The 23,720-nt window shown below is 47.2% G+C and overlaps 1 protein-coding gene across 1 annotated transcript in view; it reads right to left on the bottom strand.

Moving 5' to 3' along the window:
• The window catches only part of RNF115 (ring finger protein 115), a 47,685-nt gene extending 24,038 nt beyond the window's left edge, over positions 1-23,647 (bottom strand). The window contains exons 1-3 of the mRNA XM_054010430.1: positions 23,472-23,647; positions 5,708-5,766; positions 2,208-2,265 (exon numbers count right to left, since the gene is read on the bottom strand). Coding sequence (XP_053866405.1) covers positions 2,208-2,265; positions 5,708-5,766; positions 23,472-23,558 — 204 coding nt within the window. The 5' untranslated portion in view covers positions 23,559-23,647. The remainder of the gene's footprint in view (positions 1-2,207; positions 2,266-5,707; positions 5,767-23,471) is intronic.
• Between the last annotated feature and the right edge of the window lie 73 nt (positions 23,648-23,720).

The raw sequence follows: 23,720 nt of genomic DNA, 5'->3' as shown, positions 1-23,720 counted from the left end.
CTATAAAATGACACTAGATACAGCTGCATTTTGAGACGTATCAAAAGAATCAGATACAACAGAACATATCGTAAGACGGAAATAGAATAATCTCAACATATTTACTATCCACATTTTACTGACACCTCATCAGCCTGGGGTATGAGTGGAAAACCGCAGCTTTATTTTGTGTATCTAAGCAGCTCAGTTTACAAGATCTTTATGCCTACTAGTTCAACTCCGCATCAGAGGACGAGGGGAAGGAGAAGAAGAAAAAAAAAAAAATCCAGATTATGATCTGCTTTGTGATTCACCAAACACACACCCCAGAATCAGAACGGAGCTGGAACTTTTGTTGAACAGAATGTAGCTACGCTCACCTGCAACCCCGCCAGGAGCAAAAGCTCATTATTAATACTAATCTGAATATGTACATAGCGTCTTTCATCCCGAACACCATCCCAAAGCTCTTTGCGAACTGTCACACAAAATACAAGCAAAGATCACTCTATTCACCGTCATTGCTGGAGTAGACCACGGCAGTTTACTAGCACACAGCAGTGGTTTCATTTACATGGATACTATATCCAGCTGAAACTTCAGAGGGGAATTGAGGCCATGTGTACACTAGCGAGCTTACAGTGACAACTGTACCAATGCAGCGGTGCCACTATAAGATCACTCGTGAAGGCGCTTTACCCCAGCAAGCGAGAGCTCTCCCGCCAACATAGTTAAACTACCTCCGACGAGTGGCAGTAGCTCTGTCGACGGGAGCGCGTCTCCCACCAACATAGCGCTGTCCACACCGGCGCCTGTCAGTGTAACTTACGTCACTGAGGGGGGTGTTCTTTCACACCCTTGAGTGACATAAGTTACACTGACAAACGTGGTAGTGTAGACATAGCCTCAGATATGCAGAATGTAATTGATTGTAAGATGATTAAGGGCATGGAACAGTTTCCATATGAGGAGAAAGTAAAAAGCCTGGTACTGTTCAGCTTAGAAAAGAGATGACTGGAGGGGCAGGGAGGATAGTATAGAGGTCTATAAAATCGTGACTGGTGTGGAGAAAGTGAACAGGGAAGTGTTATTTACCCCTTCACATAACACAAGATCCCCGGGTCACCCCATAAATTAACGGGCAGCAGGTTTCAAACAAACAAAAGGAAGTACTTCTTCACCCAACGCACAATCAACCTGTGGAACGCATTGCCAAGGGATGTTGTGAAGGCCAAAACTGTAACAGGTTTCAAAAAAGAATTAGATAAGTTGATGGAGGATAGATCCATCAATGGCTATTAGCCAGGATGGCCAGGGATGCAACCCCATGCTTTGGGTATCCCTAAACATCTGACTGCCAGATGCTGGGACTGGATGACAGGAGATGGATCACTTGCTAATTGCCCTGTTCTGTTCATTCCCTCCAAAGCACCTGGCCCTGGCCACTGTCAGAAGACAGGATACTGGACTAGATAGACCCAGTGTGGCCGTTCTTATGTTTTTATCTTCTTCTGTCTCCCAATACTCCCGCCAGCGAGAGATGACTGGACAAGGCCACTTTTGAGTCCCATCACCGTTGTTCTTTGCTACATGTGGGGGAAAGAAGGGAATTGCAGTAGATGCACCCTAGATCATGCCTCTTTCACTCCCTCTGCATCTGTTGCCCCTGTCTCCTTGCATGATTATCTGCTTTGAGCCTTTGTCCTGCCATGCTCTGTGCTTGGAACTGTTCTGTTCGCGTGCGCCAAGCATCAACTTCAAAGCCCTCCTCAAAACCCACCATGTTCATGAAGCCTCCTATAGAGATCTCCTTAAAGACTACAGCTGTAGTCAATGGCACAACTCTCATGTACTGGGACCAAAATTTCACCCAAGGTGACGCTGTACCTTCTTGTTGTATGTGTCTGAGATGAGAGCAGAGATTCCATCTGTTCTGTAAAGGAGTGTGCCTCTACTCAACAAACAAAAAAAGCTCTCATCTAGCGTGGCTTACGACTACACATTCAGGGTTTGAGACTGCTATCTGCTGGAAAGCAAATAAGTCAGTCACACATCAGTCTACTCCTCCTATCAGTGTGTTCCTAGACATGCTTTCAAGAGTGTCATTCCCTGACTGTAAATTTTCATTCAAAAAAATTGCTAAAATCCAAAATAGATTTTTTGCTCAGCTAAGCGTTTTTTGTTGTTGTTGTTTTTTTTAAAAAAGTCAGCATTAAAAGCAAACTCACCTCTGCAAACTGTGTGGATGGACTGTCGTCTATTCCACTGCCACTACCATCTAGAAAACTGAGGAGAAAACAGACTAGTCAGAGCCGGTTGTTGCTTTCAAAAATAAGCTCCCCCTTCTGGGGGTTAAATATAGACAGAAGCCAGTGTGAGCCAGACTCTCTATAAGGAACAAGACGAGGCTCCCATGTGGGCAAAAAAAGGATGATCAAATGTGGTACGAGTTGCTTTGTGGAAGGAATTAATCTATATATAAAACACAGTGTCAGCCCAGAGGGGAAATGCAGGTAAAGCTGATGCGCCGGCTGAAAGAATAAAGTGACTCTACAGGGCACCAATTTAGGTTTCCCTTGTATGGAAAAAATATGCAAGATGTTTTAGAGAGGCTCCAATCTGGAGGAAGCCAGTTCACAAGAGTGTCACTGAACAGCGGTATAAATACATTTCCCTCGGGCTGCTAGATTCGCATTTGTGCTTCACTGTAGCTGTTTATTTCCTTCACGCCGTTCAGAGCAGCTCACTGGTTTATTTGGATATTTGGCACTTTGTCCCCTGCCGTAAAACTCCCTCACCACACCTACTAAACTGAAACTGAAAGCGTCCTGCGCTTAGCTCTGCACTACAAACCATGGCATTTTGCAGAGTTTGTTCAGGGAAGGGTGATCACAAGGGTGAAAGGGCTACTCAGTTCCAAGGCAAACATTCCTAACCACAGAGCCAAGCAAAACCATTGGGCTTCATGTAATTACATTTTTATGTTCATTTGTTAACTGCTAGGAATATCTGTGTTCAAAAGGGACAGTGACTCACATCTTCCAAGTGAAACATGTTACATGGCTTTCCTGCTTCGGGAGCCCTGACATCAGACTTTAGTTACCATTCCCACTCCAAATAGCACAACTTTCTCAGCAGTGTCTCAGGAAGTGCCAGACTAGCATATTTTTCAGTCCCTAGTTGTTTGTAGGCAGCGTGTTCTACTGGATAAAGAACTGGACTGTGAATCAAGAGAGCTGGCTTCTATTTCTGGCTTTGTTACCAAATCGCTGTGACCCCTTGGGCACAGTCCCTCAATTTCCTCGTTCATAAGACACTGAGATCAATGGATGAAAACTGCTAATTGTCATTTAAATCCCGACAACTAGCACATTAGAAGGAGCAGAGCATCAGGATACACAGTCTGCTTTATGCAATCAGAGGAAAGGCGGAGTCTTGTTCAAACATGATTAATCAGCCGTGTTTAATCAACTCACACACAAAATAAGGTGCTACACGTCTCCAAAGAGCTCACCAATACAAAACATCTTTGAAATAGGCACCATATAATGAGTTACGCCATCGTTACTATTAAGTGGAATATTAAATCAAGCCGTATTATATGGCATTAGACCAAGATTTTGCTCCACCTAAAACTTGGACAGGATTTGCGTTGCAAATCAACGTTCCGTCTCGCCTACGTTTTTGCCAGAAGAGTGCTAAATTAGTACCTAGCGACGCTACCCCCCACCACCAAATTAGTTTCCATTAATAAACTAGCAGCAACTCTACAGTGCTCTGTATGTTCAAACATTAATCAGTCCCAACAATCCCATTAAATATTATCCCCGTTTTAAAGTTTGAGAACTTGAAGCAGAGGCACGAGGAGACTTTCTTGAGGCCACAAAGGGAGTCGGTGTCAGAGCAACGCACCGGCGTTCGAATCCTGATCCCCAGTTCCATACTTAGACAGTTACGCTTAATTATAGCGGCCCATAAGACAGACGCAGTCGTGCGGGGAAAGTTATAGCAGCAATATGGCTTCTCCTGAGCTTTGCTAATAGAGAGGAGGGATGGTCTAGTGCAGAGTTGGGCAAACTACGGCCCGCAGCCCACATCTGGCTAGCTCCCGGCCCCTCCCCTGCTGTCCCTCCTCCCCCACAGCCTCAGCTCGCCATGCCGCCAGCGCTCTGGGCAGCGGGGCTGCGAGCTCCTGCTGGGCAGTGCGGCGGCGTGGCTGGCTCCGGCCAGGCTGCGAGCTCCTGCTGCTCTGAGCGGCATGTTAAGGGGGCAGGAAGTGGGGGGGAGGGGGGTTGGATAATGGGCAGGGGGTCCCAGGGGCACTCAGGAGACAAGGAGCAGGGGACAGTTGGATGGTGCGGAGCAGACGGTCAGGGGATGGAGGGGGTTAGATAGGCGTGGGAGTCCCAGAGGGCCTGTCAGGGGGCAGGTATGTGGATAGGGGTTGGGGCAGTCATGGGACATGGAGCAGGGGGGTTAGATAGGGCGTGGGGTCCCGGGGGGGGGGGGGGGAGCGGTTGGGGTGGGGGTCCCAGGAGGGGGTGGTCAGGGGACCACCAGGGGGAGTTGGATGGGTCGGAGGTTCCAAGGGAGGCAGTCAGGGGGCAGGAAATGGGAGGGGACAGCGGCCAGGCTGTTTGGTGAGGCACAGCCTTCCCTACCCGGCTCTCCATACAGTTTTGCAACCCCGATGTGGCCCTCGGGCCAAAAAGTTTGCCCACCCCTGGTCTAGCGGTTAGGGAGCTAGCTGAGAGACAAGGGTTCAATCCCCTCTTCCGGCACAGACTCCCTGTTTGTGGCCTGGACAAGTCTCTTAGGTCTAACCCCTAGCCCTAACCCCCGGTGTAGACACTACTAGGTAGATGGAAGAATTCTGTAGTTAGTCCATCTCTCGGAGAGATGGACTAACTACAGTGATGGAAAAACCCCTTCCATTGATGCAGGAAGTGTCTACACAACAGTGATACAGGAGCACAGCTGCAGCACTGTAGCTGCGATGCACTAGCATAGACACGCCCTTCGTGTCTGTGTCTCAGTTCCCTGTCTGTAGCGTGGGAATAACAGCACTGCCCCACTTCACAGGGGGTTGGGAGGATAAATAACTTTAAAGAATAAGAGGTGCTCAGACACTACAGTAATTAAAGTACCTTAGATGGAGAGAAAAGGTACTTTTAACCTTCATACCTGCAACCACAAAGGTTTAAATCTCCTCTCGGTGAACTTGCCTAATTGGCATTAACAATTATATCCCCAAATCCATAACAGCACTCATCTACCACAGTGGTTCTCAACCTGTTGTCTGTGGAGCCCTGGGGGTCTGCAGACCATGTCTAAGATTTCCAAAGGGGTCTGCACCTCCATTCAAATTTTTGTAGCGGTCCGCAAATGAAAGAAGGTTGAGAACCACTGATCTACCGGACACAAGCAGAGACTAACCTCACAACTTCCACTTCTTTATTAAGGGGCTTCCTTGAAGTTCTCCTTGTCAATATCACTCCAGTGTCACAATAACTGTTTGTTTTACTCTGGGGAGATGAGTGTGTTAATAAGTGTTCTATAACTGTCACTGCTATCAGTTGATATAAATAGGTCCTGTTTTAATTTTGCACCCATTTTCCCTTATTTTAGGTACAGCATTTAAATGCCTTGCAATACACAACTTACAAATTGATTACAAATATATATATATTAGCAATTGACCTCACACATTCAGGAGCATATACAATACCTGGAATCATCTGTCACTTCTTCAATAAAGCCAGATTCACATCTGGGGCAAATGTACTCCTGCAAAGAGAGAAAAGGGAAGTCTTTAGCCACATGACGCTCAGTTTGCAGATGCAGGCAAGAAATACAGTGCCCAAGGTGAAGCTCAGGGGCATCGCATGTGTGATTCTGACATTTTTGTTTCCCCTGCAATAAAAATACAGACTTTGCACCTCCGTGACATCTTTTATCAGAAGATCTCAAAGCACTTTAAAAAGGGCGGGTATTATTCCCGTTTTATAACTGAGGGGCCGAGAGGTGCCTTTCCCAAGGTCACACAAAGTCAGTGGCAAATTGGAAAAATCAAACCCTCTGTTTCCTGACTCCCAACCCCTTGCTCTAACCAGTAGACTGTGCTACCTTCCTCTCAGTTTAGGCTTGACGTTCTTGAAGTCCTTTACAAGCTATCCTTTATATTTGTGAAAGCAGCTCCAAGCTGAGATTGGGGGAAAAAAACTCAATAGTTAAAGAGATTCAACATCCATCTCACTTCACACTGTATGCTATTAGAACAGGAAGGAGCTAGACTGATTGTCCCTACTTGTTTAGGTCCTTTGGTTATGTCACTCATGTGATCCATTTTATTCATCCATCAAGTGACTAGAATATCTAAGGCACAAAGGTGCTATGACTGGGTGTAAAATGCTTAGACAGTCTCAGATTAATCGACATTCGGGAAGGGCAAAGTAGATTATAATAAACGATCGGTTGGAGATGTACACTGGGGTAGTTTAACTGGAAAGCAGATTTTCTGCTTCTTACAGAGCAATTCCACAGCTCAGCATTGGTATCTCCGTGGTGTCTGGATGCTCTGCCACAACCCGCCTGAACACGGTCTTTATCTATCAGCAGCAAACCAGCCTGGATAACTCCATTTAAGAAGAGTGCCATTTAGAAGCCTACCGAGAAGCGCTGGGAACTTTGATAACAGGCCTCGGAGGAGGACTGCTTCAACTGCCAATTGACAGTGATGGCGACAGAAGAAAAGCCACTTCAATTAAAGGAGGTGCCAGAAAGCAGCTATTTCAAACGCAACTCTGACGCTGACGCGGCGCTGGCCCTCCTGTAGTGAGCACTGCAGGAATTTACAGGCTCGTCACTCTGTAATTATCAAAGTCAGAGCATAAACGGCTTTGTCATCTCTTTTTAAAGCCACTTTCATAGAAGGAGATAAGAGAAATGAGCTGGATTCACTCAGTCCGCCTACCAGATACCAGCTCTGCCTGGTATTCTGTTGTCTCACTGACTACGCTGTCCCTTTACAAGCCTGAATTATTCAGACTGGAAATTTTTTAAATGCACGGCCTCATGTCCGTCTCCTGCAGCATGTTGACCTGTTCCCTTACCTGAATGGCCACACAGAGCTATACTCCTTTAAACCCCCAAAATATTAACCACGGGACTCATGCATCCACCTTTCCTACATCAAACTCAACCATGACATGAATCCAGAGGTTCCCCGGTCATATGAATTTAGGCAAACGCCCTGCTAGGGATATCAATATAAAGTTAATGGATGCATCCGTTATAGGAAAGAGATTTTAAAAAGCAGGTTTTCGGTTATGTGCTGGAAGAAACAGGAAGCTCAACTTATATCATTTATCCAGGTAGCTGGAGTTCCTCTAACAACTGGGTAGATGTGCTCCCCATTTTGGGAGTCCTGGGGAGAGTGCTGGATCTAAAAGGAAGGATGCTCCCGCGATTACCACATGCAACGGAGAGGCAAATCTAGGTTCCCAGCTGTGGCATGGGCTTGAGAGACTCGGAGCAAAACATTTCCATTCCCTGGGCATCAGTGTCCCCATCTGTAAAATGGAGACAATATTGCCCCCTATTTCTCTGGGGTGAGGGGTTATGAGGTTTAATTCATTAATGTTTGTGATGGGGGAAGGGATAGCTCAGTGGTTTGAGCATTGGCCTGCTAAACCCAGGATTGTGAGTTCAATCCTTGAGGGGGCCACTTAGGGATCTGGGGCAAAATCAGTACTTGGTCCTGCTAGTGAAGGCAGGGAGCTGGATTCAATGACCTTTCAAGGTCCCTTCCAGTTCTAGGAGATGGGATGGCTCCATTATTTTTTTATTTTTATTTATTTTATTTATAAAGCTCTTTGAGATCCTAGCATGGAAGGTGCTTCAGAAAGGTAAGGCTGACCTAAAAAATTAAGGGCGCAAAAGGAATCAGGGATCTAATTCCCACTGACTTTCAACCTTAGGCCCCTTTGAAAATACTCACCCTAATTGATGAAAAATCCCTCAGCCACAATGATTTTCCATGACTTCCTGCCTCAAGCTATGCTGGATTATGGACCCAGTCCTGCAAACCTCCCCTTCAACGGACGCGAGAGATCTCACCACGCACTGCTTGGCGTCCACCCTGCATTTCCGGAGTGAGAGGCTAGCAAAAACAAATACGCTCCAAGGCCTGTTGCCTGTATCGGGACCCCTCATCACCAGGCTTCAGGCAAGGGTATGGCAGTGACACAACACATGTTGCCTTGGTGGATACCCTCCTGCTGTCTGTATTAGGGTGATCAGATGAGAGGAAGAAAATATCGGGACCGGGGGGGCGCCACCAGCAGAGCAAAAAAAAGCTGACCCTGCCTCCGGCGGAGAAAAAAAAACAAACAAAACAGAAAAACTGCCGGCGGAGCAAATTATCGGGACAAATTGCGTCCCGACCGATCTCTGGGGACAAATTATCGGGACAAACACCGAAAAAATCGGTCCCTAGTCTGTATAGACCCATGCTCACCCTGCTGGACTTTCCTGAAGCATCTGACACTGCTGAACACCAAATACTCCCATCCTGCCTGCAGGGATGAATAGAGACGTCCCAAAATGGGGGTTCTCAGATCGAACCCCCACTGGCTCATTATGGGAAAGTGTTTCTCCACTTCCAGTCATGATCTGTGGAGTTCTGTACTCTCCGGCATCTTATCCAGCGGGCATGCAAAGCTGTTGGGAAAGCTTGTAGATGCCACAGGCTGCAGCAGCACGTAAACACCCTTTACGCCCAGCATACAGAGCATTTCCGCGGCTTTCGCAATACGCAGCTGAAGATCAGCAACGAGGAACTTTCAGGGGGGAACCCAGGCAAGACTCTGGTGATGGAAAGGAAAGTGATTCAAAGAACCTGCCTCCTCTATAAACAACCTCACTTCCAGTGATTGCATCTGCCCTGAGAAGGTGAAGACACCTGCTAGCATCGGTGACTGGCCAGAAGATCACACTCTATACCAACACACACGGCAATCCATGCATTTGTGAATAGAAAGTAAACACAATGAGGATCTAGCCCGGAAGATGCCACCTGGTGTAAATCCACACTGCTATGGAGCCGCACTGATTTACAACAGCTGAGGATCTGGTGGTCCCTTAAGCCCAACACTTAAAAAAAAAATGCAGAGGTCAGCAAATAGAAGCTGTCAATGCGAATACAATGTGATTTCAAATATTTCACTGACCCTACATACAGCAATGCCCCCTAACACACACAGCCTCCACCAAACGCTGACTTCCCCAAATATCAGCACACATTAAGGCCCATTGTATGCATGGTCTGAAAACCTTGTGCAACGGTTGTACTTTGGTATTCACCTTCAATCTGAAACCCCCTTGGACACGTACCCAGACTCTGTTTGCGATGTCAGATATTGAGGGTGGGGGAAAACTGCTGTGTCAGGACAAGGGAGGGGAAGTTCTGAAACAGTTTAATATGATAAATTATACTCCAAGAGAGCTCTCAGCCAGTCTAAACGCAGCTCACTCTGCAATTTGCGACTCTAACATCCGTCGGATTTGATGGATGAAGGCTTGTCACAATATCACAATCTAGCCTCTTGGCTGAGGCATGCCATTGTACATGAACCAGGACTGGCATTTTAGCCCTGATCCCGAAAGCTGTCCCATGCAGGTGTATTCTTTTGCCCTTGCGGAAGGGCACTGGCGTTAATGGGGCTCTCTCGCAGGGGCAAGACTCCACTCCATGAAGAACAGCGAGCTCCATTGGGGTCTCTTTACAAATCAATCCATTCTATTGCAAAGACATTAGAACAGACTTTTTTTAAAAACACGTATTTAAGTACAGTTCTGTAAAGTGAATCGAGCACTTGCAATGGCTGCTGCATTGACAGCCCCAAAGACGGACAGAGAGATCCGGCGCAGACAGCGGCTTCCTCCACGCTGACCCAAGTCTCACATTTGACATGGTAGGAGCTTCCTCTGGAGACAGGATCAGGTTTCCAGTTCTTAGCCTCTCCTCCAAGACTGCCAATTAGGGATGGGATTTTCAAGGCTTAAGGGAGTCAGGCGCCCAGCGTCTGTTGATGGTCAAGGAAAGCTAAGCATCTAAGTCATTAGACCCCTTTAAATATCCCAGCCTTGGGTGCCAGTTTGTGCCAGCGTTTTTTGTCCTTTAGACATTTGGTGGTCATAGTCCAGGATTCCAGTTTCCAAGTTTACCCCAGATGGGCTAAGGAACAACCTTGGAATGTTTTCTACGTTTTAAAACTCACTTTAAATAACAGAGAGCATTTCAACGCTGTGGCAAAACCTGGCTCCCATGAGGGCAAGCTAATCAGCTGTTTACCCTGAGGAAAAACAGGCAAGGACCTCATAAAACAACCTAAGCTACTGTTTATCCCTTAAATAACGGGGTAAAAATTTGGCTGCCAGCTTAAACATTCTGGGATCTGCTCTTACACTAGGTTGTGGGGAATTCCTTTCTCCAATCCCCATCAGAATACTGATGAGAGAACGGAGAGCATTTAAGAGATTCCCCCTACCAATTCCTGGTCTTAAAAAGCTTATTTAGAAAGTGGCCTAGTTCTGCTCCAGCATCATAAATCTGCTTCAATTTATGGCAGACACCACCAAAAAACACGCAGTCTCTGATGATTATTTTTCCTCTGCCCCCACCATGCTGAAGAGTGATTTAAATCAGGAACATTTCCAGGACTCAGGAATAGAATTTCCAGCTTGAATTTGGCAGCATATAGTCATCCATATTCTTGAGCCCCATGTATCCAGGTAGATACGAAACAGGTCAAGGGGGGGGGGGGGGGGCAGGAGGAAATGATCAAGTTACTTTACATCTCACTAGTGGTTTCATGGAACTAGTTAAGTCATAAGCAACAGCTGAAATCTAATCCAAGAATCGCTAATATTTCCCCCCTTGTTCCAGATGCTTCTAAAAAAAAAATTGAACACGGTTTATCAGTAGAGCGCATCCTGGAGAAAATTAAACGTTTAGGACACGTTTGCACATTCAGGCTTCGGGCCAGAACACTGCTTGGTAGGTCTGCAGTGATCAGAGAAGTTATGAGCACAAATGCTATAGGGTACATCCACCTCCCAGGAAGACCGTCAACAACCCAGCAGGAATCTTTACAAAATGCAAACCAGGAGAGTATTTTAGGTATCCAGCATTCTGCTAATCAGACAGGGCATTACAGGGAGCACAAACAAAAGACAAGATACATAAGCGTCAGAGATGGAAGAGACCTCTCACTTCGTCCAGTCCATCCAATAAAGGATTACTCCCTACAATGCATCACTCAGCTCTCTTCTGAATTCCTGATACCTTTTGGTGTCCAATACCTGCTCAAATTCCAGGAGTGATGTTATCAGAGCTATAGAGAGGATGACAAATACCTCCCTGCCCTGTCATGTGATGTCTTCATGGGTGCAGCCTCAAAATTTGCACTGGTCTTTTTGCTGTCATACTGCAAACTCCAGTTTACAGTCCTGTGTGTGTCTGGGTCAGCATAACTACTTTCCACATTCTTCCTTCTGATCAAATCTTTCTAAATGATTTCCCACATATATTTATTTATAATGAGTATTATCATAGCACCTCAGAGCTCTTATTAAGGACCACAAGCCCTTCTACCCTCCACAGATTAATCTTGTTTTGTTATTTTCTACACTGACGCATCAGTTATGAACATTTACAACTTGTCCTTCCTGCTTGGACATAAGGGGACAAGCGTCAACGGAGAGCTCAGGTCTCAGTTAGGTAGCTAAATAAGCGGCAGGATTTTCAAAGGAGCCCAGAATTACTGGAGCTCAGCACCAGTGAAAGTCTGAGGTCAGTTTAAAAAATAATAATAATATGGGGACGCTAAAGAGAACAAACACACACACTTGAAAGAAGACTTGCATTGCTCAGTTCTGCGTAGAGGCAGGTATTTGAGTTAAATACCAATATGTACAGCTAGACTAAGCAACCACTGAGGGAGGAAGCAAGTAAGACCACGTAACCATCTGTAAGTATTTGAAGGCATCAATAACTAGTAGGGAGAGAATTATTTAGGGTGGAAAATCGCTGTCCCTCCTAGGGCCCTGCTGCAGGGTTATGGTCCAAATTTGAAGTTGTTTGAGCAAGGGATTCCTAAGATATAGCCCCCCTGAAAACTAATGTATCAACATGTTATGGTGCTTATAACTTTTCTTGCACAGACCCCAGGTTCAAACTAGGGCTCTGATTCTCCCCAAGCTGAGACCAGGATTGACCTCAGCTAATGTCTGCAACCCACTGCTCCTTGGCAGAAACAATATTTTAGAAGTTATTCAGGGTGGAAGATGGAGCTACAAAGGGCTTCAGCCAAGAGCTATATGATGTCGTTCCAAGAGGGCAGAGTCACGGTTGTGGGGGGTGTGTATTTTAACTCAATTTCCTGGCATTTAGAACCAGAGGGGTTGACTCAGGAGTGTTACAAGGATGCTCTGAAGAATATGATGTTCTATGAGCGTAAACCAGAGTATTATTTGATTGAACTAAGAACAAGTTACATAGGGAACAGACAAGGGGCCTAGAAGATCTAATGGGAAGAGACTCAAGCCCTAAGATTCCATGATATCCCCTTTTAAGTTACATGAAGCCCCCGTTTATGAAGTACTTAAACACATGCTTAACTTTAAGCATTCAAGTGATCCCATTGACTTTAATGGGTCTGCTCCTGAAGTTGGTGCTGAGAGTCTGAAGAGACACTCCGCCTCCCTTTCCCAGCGACTCAAGCCCCTAATTTTAACAGGAAGTTGCTGCTAGCAGGGTGTTCCTGGGGAGGGGTTCTTCGAGTCTGGAACTCAGCCCTTCTCTTGGTCTGACAGAGCCACAGCTCTGTTATCTTTCAGGAACAAGCCAACTTTACTTTAAGTTGGCAGTGAGATAAGAGGGGTGGTTTTTGTGCAGCTGAACGGAGGAGTTCACGGCCCTGATTTCCAAAAAACGTGACTAGAATGAGAGGGACATTTCCTAAGAGCACCCAGATTTCAGGCATCTCCACTTGAGATGCCTGGGGTCTGATTTTCAAGAGGGGCTGGGCTGCACCTGGGAGCGGCAGATGCCCAGCAACTCTCAAAGAAGCAGGCCCACTGTGTCTATGCTGGGCACCCAACAACGGGGGGACCCAAACACAAGAGCCAGTTTTGGAAAGGCGGCTACATGTTAAACAAATGCCAAATTCCAGCGCCACGCAAACAGCACGGCATTCGGCTTTGCTTAAAATCCTTTGCTTGATTTTCTCTGTTAAAGCCACCATGTTACAAAGATTTGCTAAACCAGCACCATTCCGTGTCATCACCGACGCTGCTGTTTCCCAAGGCCTGCAGAACTGATGCGTTTCAGTTGGCTGTGCAGTTCACTGCAGTCCAAGTGAAGGACATGCATGCAGAGAGGTTCTTTTCCAGAGGACAGACCTCAAGATAAAGTTCTGCTTAGGACTCTGATGCTGACATGAGCTCCTCTCAGAGAAGATGCTAGGATGAACATCTTTAAAACTAGGCTGATTATTTCTTCTTGTAGTAAAAGCAGAATCCATGACGCAGCGATTCAGGGGATATCATGATTGTGCGGAAAGACTAGGACTTACAGATTTAAGGCCTGTGGCCCTATTCATTTTTGGAAGCCCTCTCCTACATCCAATCAGTTGGAGAGGCTTGAATACAGGCATTTTGCCCAAAAGCTAATATACTATTGTTACGGAAACCCCGGGCGATGCTCTGGAACGGCTCCCCACAAAGCCAGTCAGGACTTTGGGGAGCCTCCTCTCCCTTGGAGCAGACTGTCTTTAGGGCAAGAAGCTCACACGGCTTCACCTCCTGGGTCTGATCTTGGAGCATTCAGCATATGCCCCTCTGTGCGCTTCCCACAGCGAGTCCGCCCAGGCAGGGTCACGGGGAAGCCAGAGGGTCCCACACCCCCACTTCGCAGTCAGACGTGACTTTTAGCCAGCCAGTAAAACAGAGGTTTATTAGATGACAGGAACACGGTCTAAAACAGCTTGTAGGTACAGAGAACGGGATTACTCAGCCGGGTTCATTCTGGGGCCCAGCGAGCCAGACCACCCCGTCTGCCCTCACTTTCCGTCCCCAGCCAGTTCCCAACTGAAACCCCCTGCAGCCCCTCCTTTCTGGCCTTTGTCTCTTTCCCGGGCCAGGAGGTTACCTGATTTCTTTGTTCACCTTTAGCTATTTCCTTGCAGGGGGGAAGGGCCCCAGCCATTTGTTGCCAGGATACACAGTGTCGGCCATTTATGCACACTGGAGACTTAAGAAATGCATAGGGGAAACTGAGGCACCCACACAGTATTCAGAGGAACCATTAAGAACAGTCCCACTTCGTCACAACTATTACTTGCAGGATACAAACAGAGATAAATACAGCATTTGGACTGAATAACTAAGATGGAGGGGAAATCAGCAATGGGAACAAAACAGATGAGTGGAGCTGTGTATGGTATTCCAGCATTATTTCTTACACTAAACAAACGGTTTTGTTTTTAATACTATTCATTGTTTGAAAAACGCTCCTAGAAAGCTGGAAGAATAAAGAGGCGCTGGATTGCTCAGGGATACAGAACCTTTCGTCATTAAGTTACTGCTCGGTGTCTAGGTACGGGGTGAATGAAGGTTGCCCGCTTATAACTGCTCAACAGCTCACATGGACTAATCATGGTGGGTCTCAGTCCCGTCCCTGCATCATAAGAACCATGATCACAATTGGCCCCTTCCGTGGTAGTCTTGGGTTGGAAAGCCACGGGCCCTGGAAACTGAACCCCCCGCTGTTACCTCCGACAGTGGTTGAAGGTACCTAACATCTCCAAGGTAGGGCTGAGCCACAATGGGGAAGGGATAGGGAGAGCAAGCTTTGCCAAGAAGTCTAGAGGTTTCAAGCACACTGCTCAAAGCACCCAGCCAATCTTCTGTCAACACCAATCAGCTCCGATTCATGCATTTCCCAATGTGGCCAGTTGTGCTAAAAGCCCTCTGTCCCTCCAGCTGGTCATTAACTGCGCAGAAGTGTCCAAGCCCAATTATTTTTAAGCAGTCAGAACTGGAGGGCAAATACGTATTTCATCCTTTTGCCTTGATTCTCAATCTGAAGCAGGCAAATCAAGAGAAACGGGAACGGAACGACACATGCAGGCTTCTTAGCCATGTTATCATCAACCAGAGGGTAAGAGGCTCAGATATACAACCTCCATACCACTCTACTGAGGTCACTGACAGTCTATTTTCTCTTCCTCTCCTTATCTTCCAGGGCAAGCAGCAAGCTACAGTCCTATGTGGGAATCTCAAGCTACATTTTCCTTTGGTATATTCTGGATGAATATTTGAACTCTTTATTCACACACAAAAGGATCCAAGCACCCTAATTTCTTCCACATGATCAATGTGTCTCAATCCGTCCCCTACAGGACAGCCAAGTATCTGTGGTCTACTCAATCTTTGGCCAGTCTCTTGGAACTGTCCTCAACTGCAGTAGTTCTAGTGACGTAGGCACCTTTCCACTGGGAATTCAGTTGAGTCACCAGAATCATTTTTGGGGGGCCACTCAATAGCCAGGTTAGTTCACTTCAGAAGTAACATGGCACCCACGTACCAGTGTCACAGGCATGGCACAAGAACATTTTCAGCCAGCAGCTAAGGAAGACATACCAGCTATTGACGGTTTGAGCTGTTTGCTCACACTATGCCAAGAATTTATCAGGCAACTTAGAATGGAACAATTTAAAGATCATTTTTTAATCTAGTATATACACAACATTATATAATTTCTGTGCTATGCAGGTAGTCAGACTAGATGATGATGATGTCCCCTTCTGGCCTTAACCAAAACAATTTCCTCATGTTGGGGAGAAGAAAAACCAAACCCAAACCCTAGTATCTTTCTCTTCGGTAGCTCCGACTATCTGAACTGTGCTCCTTGCATGTATCCTGAACATGGTTCTTTTGTGCTGTTCCTATGCCCTTTCCTTTCTTTTTCTGCTATTATTTAGCTCGGTAACTGTATTTTGCAGAGGATTTGGGGATAGCTTCACTGACTATATAAAACTGTATGGACTCTTCAGCTACACTGCAAGGAAGGGGCAATTGCATTTACCTGAACTTTGTCACAATGGTTATTCGATACCTCGGTCTTTTTCGTGCTTTGCGGATTTGTAGCAATATGCAGACGTATGCAATTCATGGGCGGGATGGGTTCTATCACCTTTCCCTAGAGCCACGGCATTAGCTAAACTGCTATTGCTTTATAGTCTAGCCTGTTTATTTCACGTTTTACATGTATGTTCAATGCTGTAATTGTCTTCCTACCCCTTATATACCTTGGTGTGCTCTGTCTGGCAAAATTCATTCATATGGAGAGAGACATCACAGAAGTATGCTTTGCCCTTTAATTGTGAGCCAACTATCTTAGAGGTAGAAGAGTAATGGGTGTTCTAACCCAGTGTCCTGGCCAGCCTTCAACACAGGTGAGTATTTTTTGCCTACTTAAAGTTCTCCTCTAGTTTTAGTTGGTTATGGTATTATTCACTTCCTGCTTTAAACTGCTGTGCAGCGTCACTTCATGCTGCTAAAACTGAGGCCACGTTCACCCAAGAGGAGGCTGCATGATGGGGGCGGGAGACAAGGGTTAAATAAGCCCCATATACAGCTTGCATCTCATATAGCTTGCATCTTGCATGGTTAAGAGGACTGATCCTGTGATCAGTGACAACTTTGCAACAGGACCCATCTCCAAGGCTCCAGGCCTGCAAACACACACACGTGGTTAACTTTAAACATAAGCAGGCCGATTCATTTTCATAGCCCTACTCATGTGTTCACGTCAACAGGAATTCACTTTAAGCATGGGCAGGATCAGGGCCTACATTTGTAAAGTGCCCTGGGATCATTTCTATTAAAAAGGTGTCCTGACTCCAATCAATATTTCAGCGCTGTACAATCTTGCAGAAATTTTAGCCTGCCATGCACTCTCAGAAAGGCTGAACCTCAACGGTCTGAGAGGAGTTGAACCTTTTTAATTAATATTGCAGGCATTCCTTATTCAAACCTAAACGGAGCACAGCAGACATGGCACAGGTGCCTCCCGTTCAGCGTAGCCTTTACTACAGGCATTCTTCTGGAAGAAAAAACAAAACATTAGAACCAGAAAGAAAAACCTGTTGAGAGCCCAGCTTGAAAGGAAGATGCCAGTTCATGATGGACTAAGTTGCACAGCTTGTGAGTCTTTTTCCTCTAACAAGTTTACTGCTCTCAGGTATCCATTAGAAAAAGCTTTGTGTAGGGAAACCATCGCCAACCAACGCAGGACAGACTGTATTCATTTAAGGCATATGGGTCACAGGATTTTTAAAGAGAATCAACCAGTTTATTCCTATATCCGAGACGGATGAGATTAGATAGGACTTTCCCCTCTCTTGCTTAGTGCATTTACTTCATAACTTTGATGTACTGCATATAGTAAAAAAGTTTCATTCTTTCATATGATAAGAAGCCAGATTTAATGGAAAACATTTCAAAAGTTTCTTTTAACCGTACACTGGGATTCCAGGCTGCGGGATTAAAATCTACTTTGACGATGACATTGGAAGCCAGTTTTGGGAAAAAGCGCATTTTCCTACTTTACAATTCTGATGTGACGAGGGGTAACGAGCTTACATTCCTTCAGCACCTTGCACTCCCCAAAAGAGAGTACTGCCCCCCCAACATAGCTGAATCAGGGGACACAAGATCTGACTCCTTTCCTGGAACAAAGCTAAACCCTTGGACGCTCCAGAGTTTAAGCCCAGCTGAGGTAAGTCTTCACTAGGAAAACGGGTGCGATCATAACTCAAGTTAGCTAATATGAGGCACAATCCTAATGAAGACAAGACAGTTTGCAGTTTTCCCATGAGTTAGCACGTCAAGGTAAACCCGAGGCCCCTCCGTAAGTCTTTAACTTCACCTGCTAACTTGAGTGAAAACTACAGACGGCCTTGTCTTTACAAGGATTTTACCCAAATACAAGGACTTAGAGGGATGCAGATTCAATCCTCACTACACATTAGTCACCAATGCAAGGGACAATCATATTGTACCCTTGACTTGGTTACAGAGGTAAGTATCGACGAGGTCAACATTTTATACCGACTGCTCTGTGTATTTGAATTGCGCAATGCTGATCACATTCTCAGCACTAAAAGAACTAATACACCAGGATCATTTAATCCATCACTAAAATGCAGTCAACCCCGTGGCGACCTGTGGTAGCCATTTAACAGTGCGCTGCAACCCTAAACAACCGTTCGGGATGGGAAGTTAGCAGTAACCTTTAGCGTACTTTGGAGGAGTTCAAAGTGCTTTACAAGAGTGGAGAAATGTTAAGTGAAGGAAAGCTCTACACCTCCCCTCCCCACCATAAATGAAACTGCAGGGATTTGATATCTTGAGACCACAACTGGGGGATGAGCAAGATGCCAGGGTCAGCCACCTATCCCTGCCAAAAAGGACCGTGAGATTTTTGATGGCATGAACTGATCAGGATCACAGAAGACCCAAGAGAGGGGCAAGTTGCAGATTCATTGTAACATGGGCCATTGGGGGAAGAAGGTTTTCAAAAAGCATACGGCAGCAGTTCGCTTCACCGCAGCTATTTAACTTGGAATTCTGAAAAGCCTTCCCGATTTCTCTCTCGTGCTGGGTTTAATCAAGAGGAGTTATCCCGTTACCTTAAAATAAAAACATATCCGCTGGGCTGCAGCTGCAACATACAGCAGAGAGCGTGATTTGAAATGGCAGTCAAGGAACATGGTTTATTTCCGCCCCCCCCCTCCAAATGAAACCAGGCCACATTCAGCCAATGGTGGCTTGCACAGCAGTTATGCTACAGAAGCTATGGAAACATTACTACTGAGATCCAACACCCCTGTTAACGCTTTCTGTGCCTGTCAGTGAACAGCCAGCCTTCACGTGACAGCCTGGGAGGAGAAGAGCTCCAGCCGTGTAGAAATGTGGTTTGTTTCAAGGATTGCTTGCCTTTCTCTCGCTCTTCTTTGGTGAAGGAGGCAGAGATGGAAATAGTGGATTTTAAATACGCCTCTACCTCGATATAACGCTGTCCTCGGGAGCCAAAAAATCTTACCGCGTTATAAGTGAAACCGCGTTATATTGAACTTGCTTTGATCCACCGGAGTGCGCAGCCCCGCCCCCCCCGGAGCACTGCTTTACCGCGTTATATCCGAATTCGTGTTATATCAGGTTGCCTTATATCGAGGTAGCAGTGTATTTTTTATATACAGTCGATCACAACAACCCTGCTGTTGAATAGAGGACAATTCACAGCTACATTGAAGATCAGCACAACATCGAGATCTGTTGTCCCACTGACGTTCTGGGAGATTTACCTATGGCCTGTCCATGCAATAAGCACCACTGGAAGTTGCACACTTGCTTCAAAAGGAGGAGATGGCCTCACACTTCTCAGCAGCGTGTTACTCCTGGTATAAAGGATTACCTCCTCGCCCCACTAGGTGAGCAATCTCAGAATCTCTCTCCAAAGAGATCATTTTTATTTTAAGCTGATGTTATCCTAATCTAAGAATCACACCAAAGCAGCACAAAAACTTCCCATTTTATTAAGGGAAACTGGCCGAGAGAGGGGAAGTTACTTGCCTGAGAAAAGCAACAGAGGGTCCTGTGGCACTAACACGGCTACCCCTCTGATACTTGCCTGAGAAAGTTATTGGCAGAGCTGGGAACATCTTTAGTTCTCAGCCTTAGGCCATGTCTGCGTTACAGCAGCACACCTAGGACGCTGCAGCTGGATCACTGTAGCAGGGTAGCATAGACTACAGCAACGGAAGGGGGGGTTTCCATCGAAGCAGGTAATCTACCTCTGTAAGACATAGTAGCTAAGGCAACGGGAAAATCCTTCCATTGACCCAGCCTCATCTACACCGGGGCTTAGGTCAACCTAACCACGGTGCTCAGGGCATGATACCCTTTACAGCCCTGAGAGAAGCAGCTAGGTCGACCTCAGTATTGGGTGTAGACCAGGCCCAAGTCGCTGGTTTGAGCTATCTCACCCTATCTGGAGATAAATAGGTCCATGGACTTCTTCTGGATAACTCAGAGATCTGCAAGCAAGTCCTAATGTAGCCCTTTACAAACAGTAACCCATCACCCCATGAGACCAAGGTTTGCCACATTTTACAGATGGAGAAACTGAGGCATGAAGAAAGGAAGTGACTTGCCCAAGGCCACAAAGGGAATCAGTGTCAGAGAGTCATTAGAACTAAGGAGTTCTCCTCCCAGTTTCATGCTCCTTAAGGAAAGTTCGCCTCAACCAGAGATTGCAAAACACAGGCTGATTCATGATGACTGGCCTTCGGAAGAGCGCAAGAGTCTTCCTCCAGAAACATGACATGACAAGGCACGTCAGGGCCTTAGTGGCTGCCTGGGACTCTGACGGGAGATCCCTTGCTTGAGAACTCGAGGAGGTGACTGAAAAAGCAGAGTGGCCCCTAACTCAAGCAGGTTCCCATCAGGTTAGGTGTGTGACCGGAACAGGGAGAGATAAAGAGGCTGTCATCCCATAGTGGAGAGGTTGAAAAGGTGAAACGATTCATTGGTTTGGCAGGTACAAGTCCTGAACATTTTATAAAGTCTGGGTAATAATATCTCACATTTCTAGAGTCTGTATCATCCTCAAGAATACCTGAAATGCAGCCACCTGCGGGGTGGAAGACAGAAAATGTTCAAGAGCACAACACAGTGCCCACAAACAGAGAGGGAGAGGACAGGTTCCCAGCACAATGCAACCCTGATCCCAATTAGGATTCTGGGTGCTACTAATTATAATAATAAAAGCCAGGTCAAGCCATTAGCCTTACAAAGAATCCAGAAGCTCTAATGCCCAGGCAGAGCAAAACTGAAGACTGATTTAGAAATAAAGGGGCCTGGGTAGGACATATACATCAAGGCAAAAGGGAAAAAAAAGAAGCCAATGTGAAGATGTTTACACGGTGAACAATCGAACAACAACGTGACACGTAAATGCATGGACATACTAGGCCTGGAGTTCTAGTTCCAATACCAAAAAAAAAAAATGCACTAATGGCATCAGGAAATCCTGAATCCCAGTTATGGAAGAGAATTGGTTGCGAGCAATTTGGGGCAGCGTTTCTTTACAACAAAGGACAGTTGAAACATGGGAGGGAAAACTGCATAAGTCAGCAACAGAGGCAAGTAATATAAAGAGGGAGCCGAACATGATTTGGGAGGGGGAGAGAGAAGAGAAAACACCAGAATGCAGGGCTACTAGCTACACTTGAGGGGACATTGGGTGGGTTTGGAAGCAGAGAGCTACATGATCGATTTGCATTTCTGATGGACAAGCCTAAGTCTCAACAGGACTATATGCAGTTGCAGAGGCGTGAGCTACCTGTGACGCAAGCTAGAGAAATCTTCGGGATCATCATTCACGTCATGTATGAATGATTTTTAAAGAAAAAAAAAATCCTTGAGATCCCCCTCACCTCCCTTCACGGTGCAGAGGGGAAGAACAATAGCGCAGCATTACCTGGTTTACCTAAATGTCAGAGGGATGCTGAATCAGTCTGGATAACTGAAGGGTGCCCCCCATCTACGAAATTCCCAGGAATTGGAGGACATCACCCTGTTTCAGGGTCCGGATCATTGAGATTTTGCTGCAGCACCCTGTTCTTCGTTAGCTTATTTCTTCTGAGAATCTTAAGGCGCATCACAAACTTTAAGAACCTCACAATCTTCCTATACCTGCACTCTCGGAAGGTAGGTAGGTATTATCCTAATTTTACAGGTGGGGAAACTTAGGTACGGAGGAGGCAGGGGGAGGGTGGGGCGCACCCCTTTAGCAAAGAATCTCCAGACATTCCTATATATCAGGCAAAAAAGGTATTACGTGCCTGGTCTGATCAAGCTACATTGCCTGTTCCTCTCCTCAAATAGCCTTATGCTCCCCAGCACCACTTCCCAAGACAGGAGGTCACCGAGATACAATCTGTGACATCACTAGAACATCAGCAGCACAAGGACACCCTTTGACTCTAACCATTTTCAATCTAAATGGAGAGACCACAGACTGGACTTGTCCAGACCCCTCCACCCTATCGCAGAACCGCTGGTGTTCGCTGTGACACGGCCCCCCTACTACATCGCATACATCTTCAACCTCAAAGAGATGCGGGACTATTTTACTGAGATACGCACACCCAGAGAGGGTACTCAAAAGGAGAACCATTTTCCTAGGGCACCAGGGAGAAGCTCCCTTGCCTGGGGCCCTACTGATCCTCTGTCCAGGGAATTGAAATTTGCCCTTCTCACTGGAAGAATTAGAAGTCCTCCCTCCACGCAGGGGACTGGACTAGATGACCTCTCGACATCCCTTCCAGTCCTACGATTCTATGCCACTGGGTACCTGCCTCTCTCCCCCAGTGGTTCTCTCTCAAAAGCAGGGAGAGTGGGTGCCCTTGCTTTCTAGAAGACCTGGGGCCACGGTGAAGGGTGAACTGGGGTTTACCTCCACTCTCAGTGGGGCTTAACCTTCCTTGTGTTCCTAAAGGGAACCCCCCTCTCTCCATGGGGATGGTTGGGATTAGCCCCCGCCCACCACACACACCCCTACCTTAGTGGCTCCTCCCATCAGGGAAGCTTGAGGTTTAACCTCTCAGCCTCTCCAACACTAAAGGGGGGGGGGGGCTTTAAAGAGGGAGGTTTAGCCCCTTGTGCCTTCATCTCTTTGAAGGACAATCTGGGGCTGAACACCTCCCTTTCCAGTTCTATGCTGTGGAGATTAGCGGGCTCAACTGGAGGGACCCTCAACCTCCCCCCCCCGACCCCCAAGAGATGTGCTGGAGGTTAACCCCACCTTCCTCTTGCCCCCATCCCCCACCACATCAGGCGGGAGAGGGAAGAAGGAGCCTATCCCTTAAGCTGGGCTCAGGCCTGCCCCCCCCCTTCAGGGAATATGTTGGGGTTTAACCCCCAAGGACCATTGAGGTTTAGCCCATACTTGCCCTCCTCCTCGGGAAAAGGCAGATTTGGGGGTTTAAACCTCACCCCCGGGCCCCCTTTCTCCCTGGGTGAAATGTTGGGGTTTAACCCCCCCTTTCTCACATGGGGGGGGGCCGCTGGGGTTTCAACCCCTCCTGCCTGCCCCCCCCCTCTATCCCCGAGAACACGGATTGAATGTTAAACTCCAGCAGCTTCCCCAGCGGGAGGGGGTTAGACACCCCCCCCATCTCGGGGGGAGGAGAATTGGGGTTTAACCCCCCTCCCCGCCAGCCCCCCACGGGGGAGGGGGCCGGGGTTTAACCCCCCCCGTTCATGGGGGGGCTGCTGGTCCCCCCCCCCGCCCGGGCCCCTCCCTCGGGGGATCTGGGGGGGTCACGCCCCCCGCCCGGGGGCCTGGCCCCGCCCCTTACCGGCAGCTTGGGGCTGACCTCCCCCTTGCAGCTGTGGCAGAAGAACCGATGCTGGGACACGGCGGCCGCTGCCGAGGCCTCCGCCATCTTCTCTTTCCCCCTCCCGCGGTTCCCCCTGCCGTCAGTCCTCCGCGGGGGAACGCCGAGACTAGGGCCCCCGCGCGGATAGAGCGGCAAGCCGGCCCCTCTAGCCGCCCACTTCCGCCTACTCTATGTGCTCCGCCGGGAGGGGGCCGGGAGACTCAGTCC

This window comes from Malaclemys terrapin, chromosome 21 (genome assembly GCF_027887155.1).
Source record: "Malaclemys terrapin pileata isolate rMalTer1 chromosome 21, rMalTer1.hap1, whole genome shotgun sequence".
Lineage (NCBI taxonomy): Eukaryota > Metazoa > Chordata > Testudines > Emydidae > Malaclemys > Malaclemys terrapin.
This window is presented reverse-complemented; position numbering and strand designations above follow the sequence as displayed.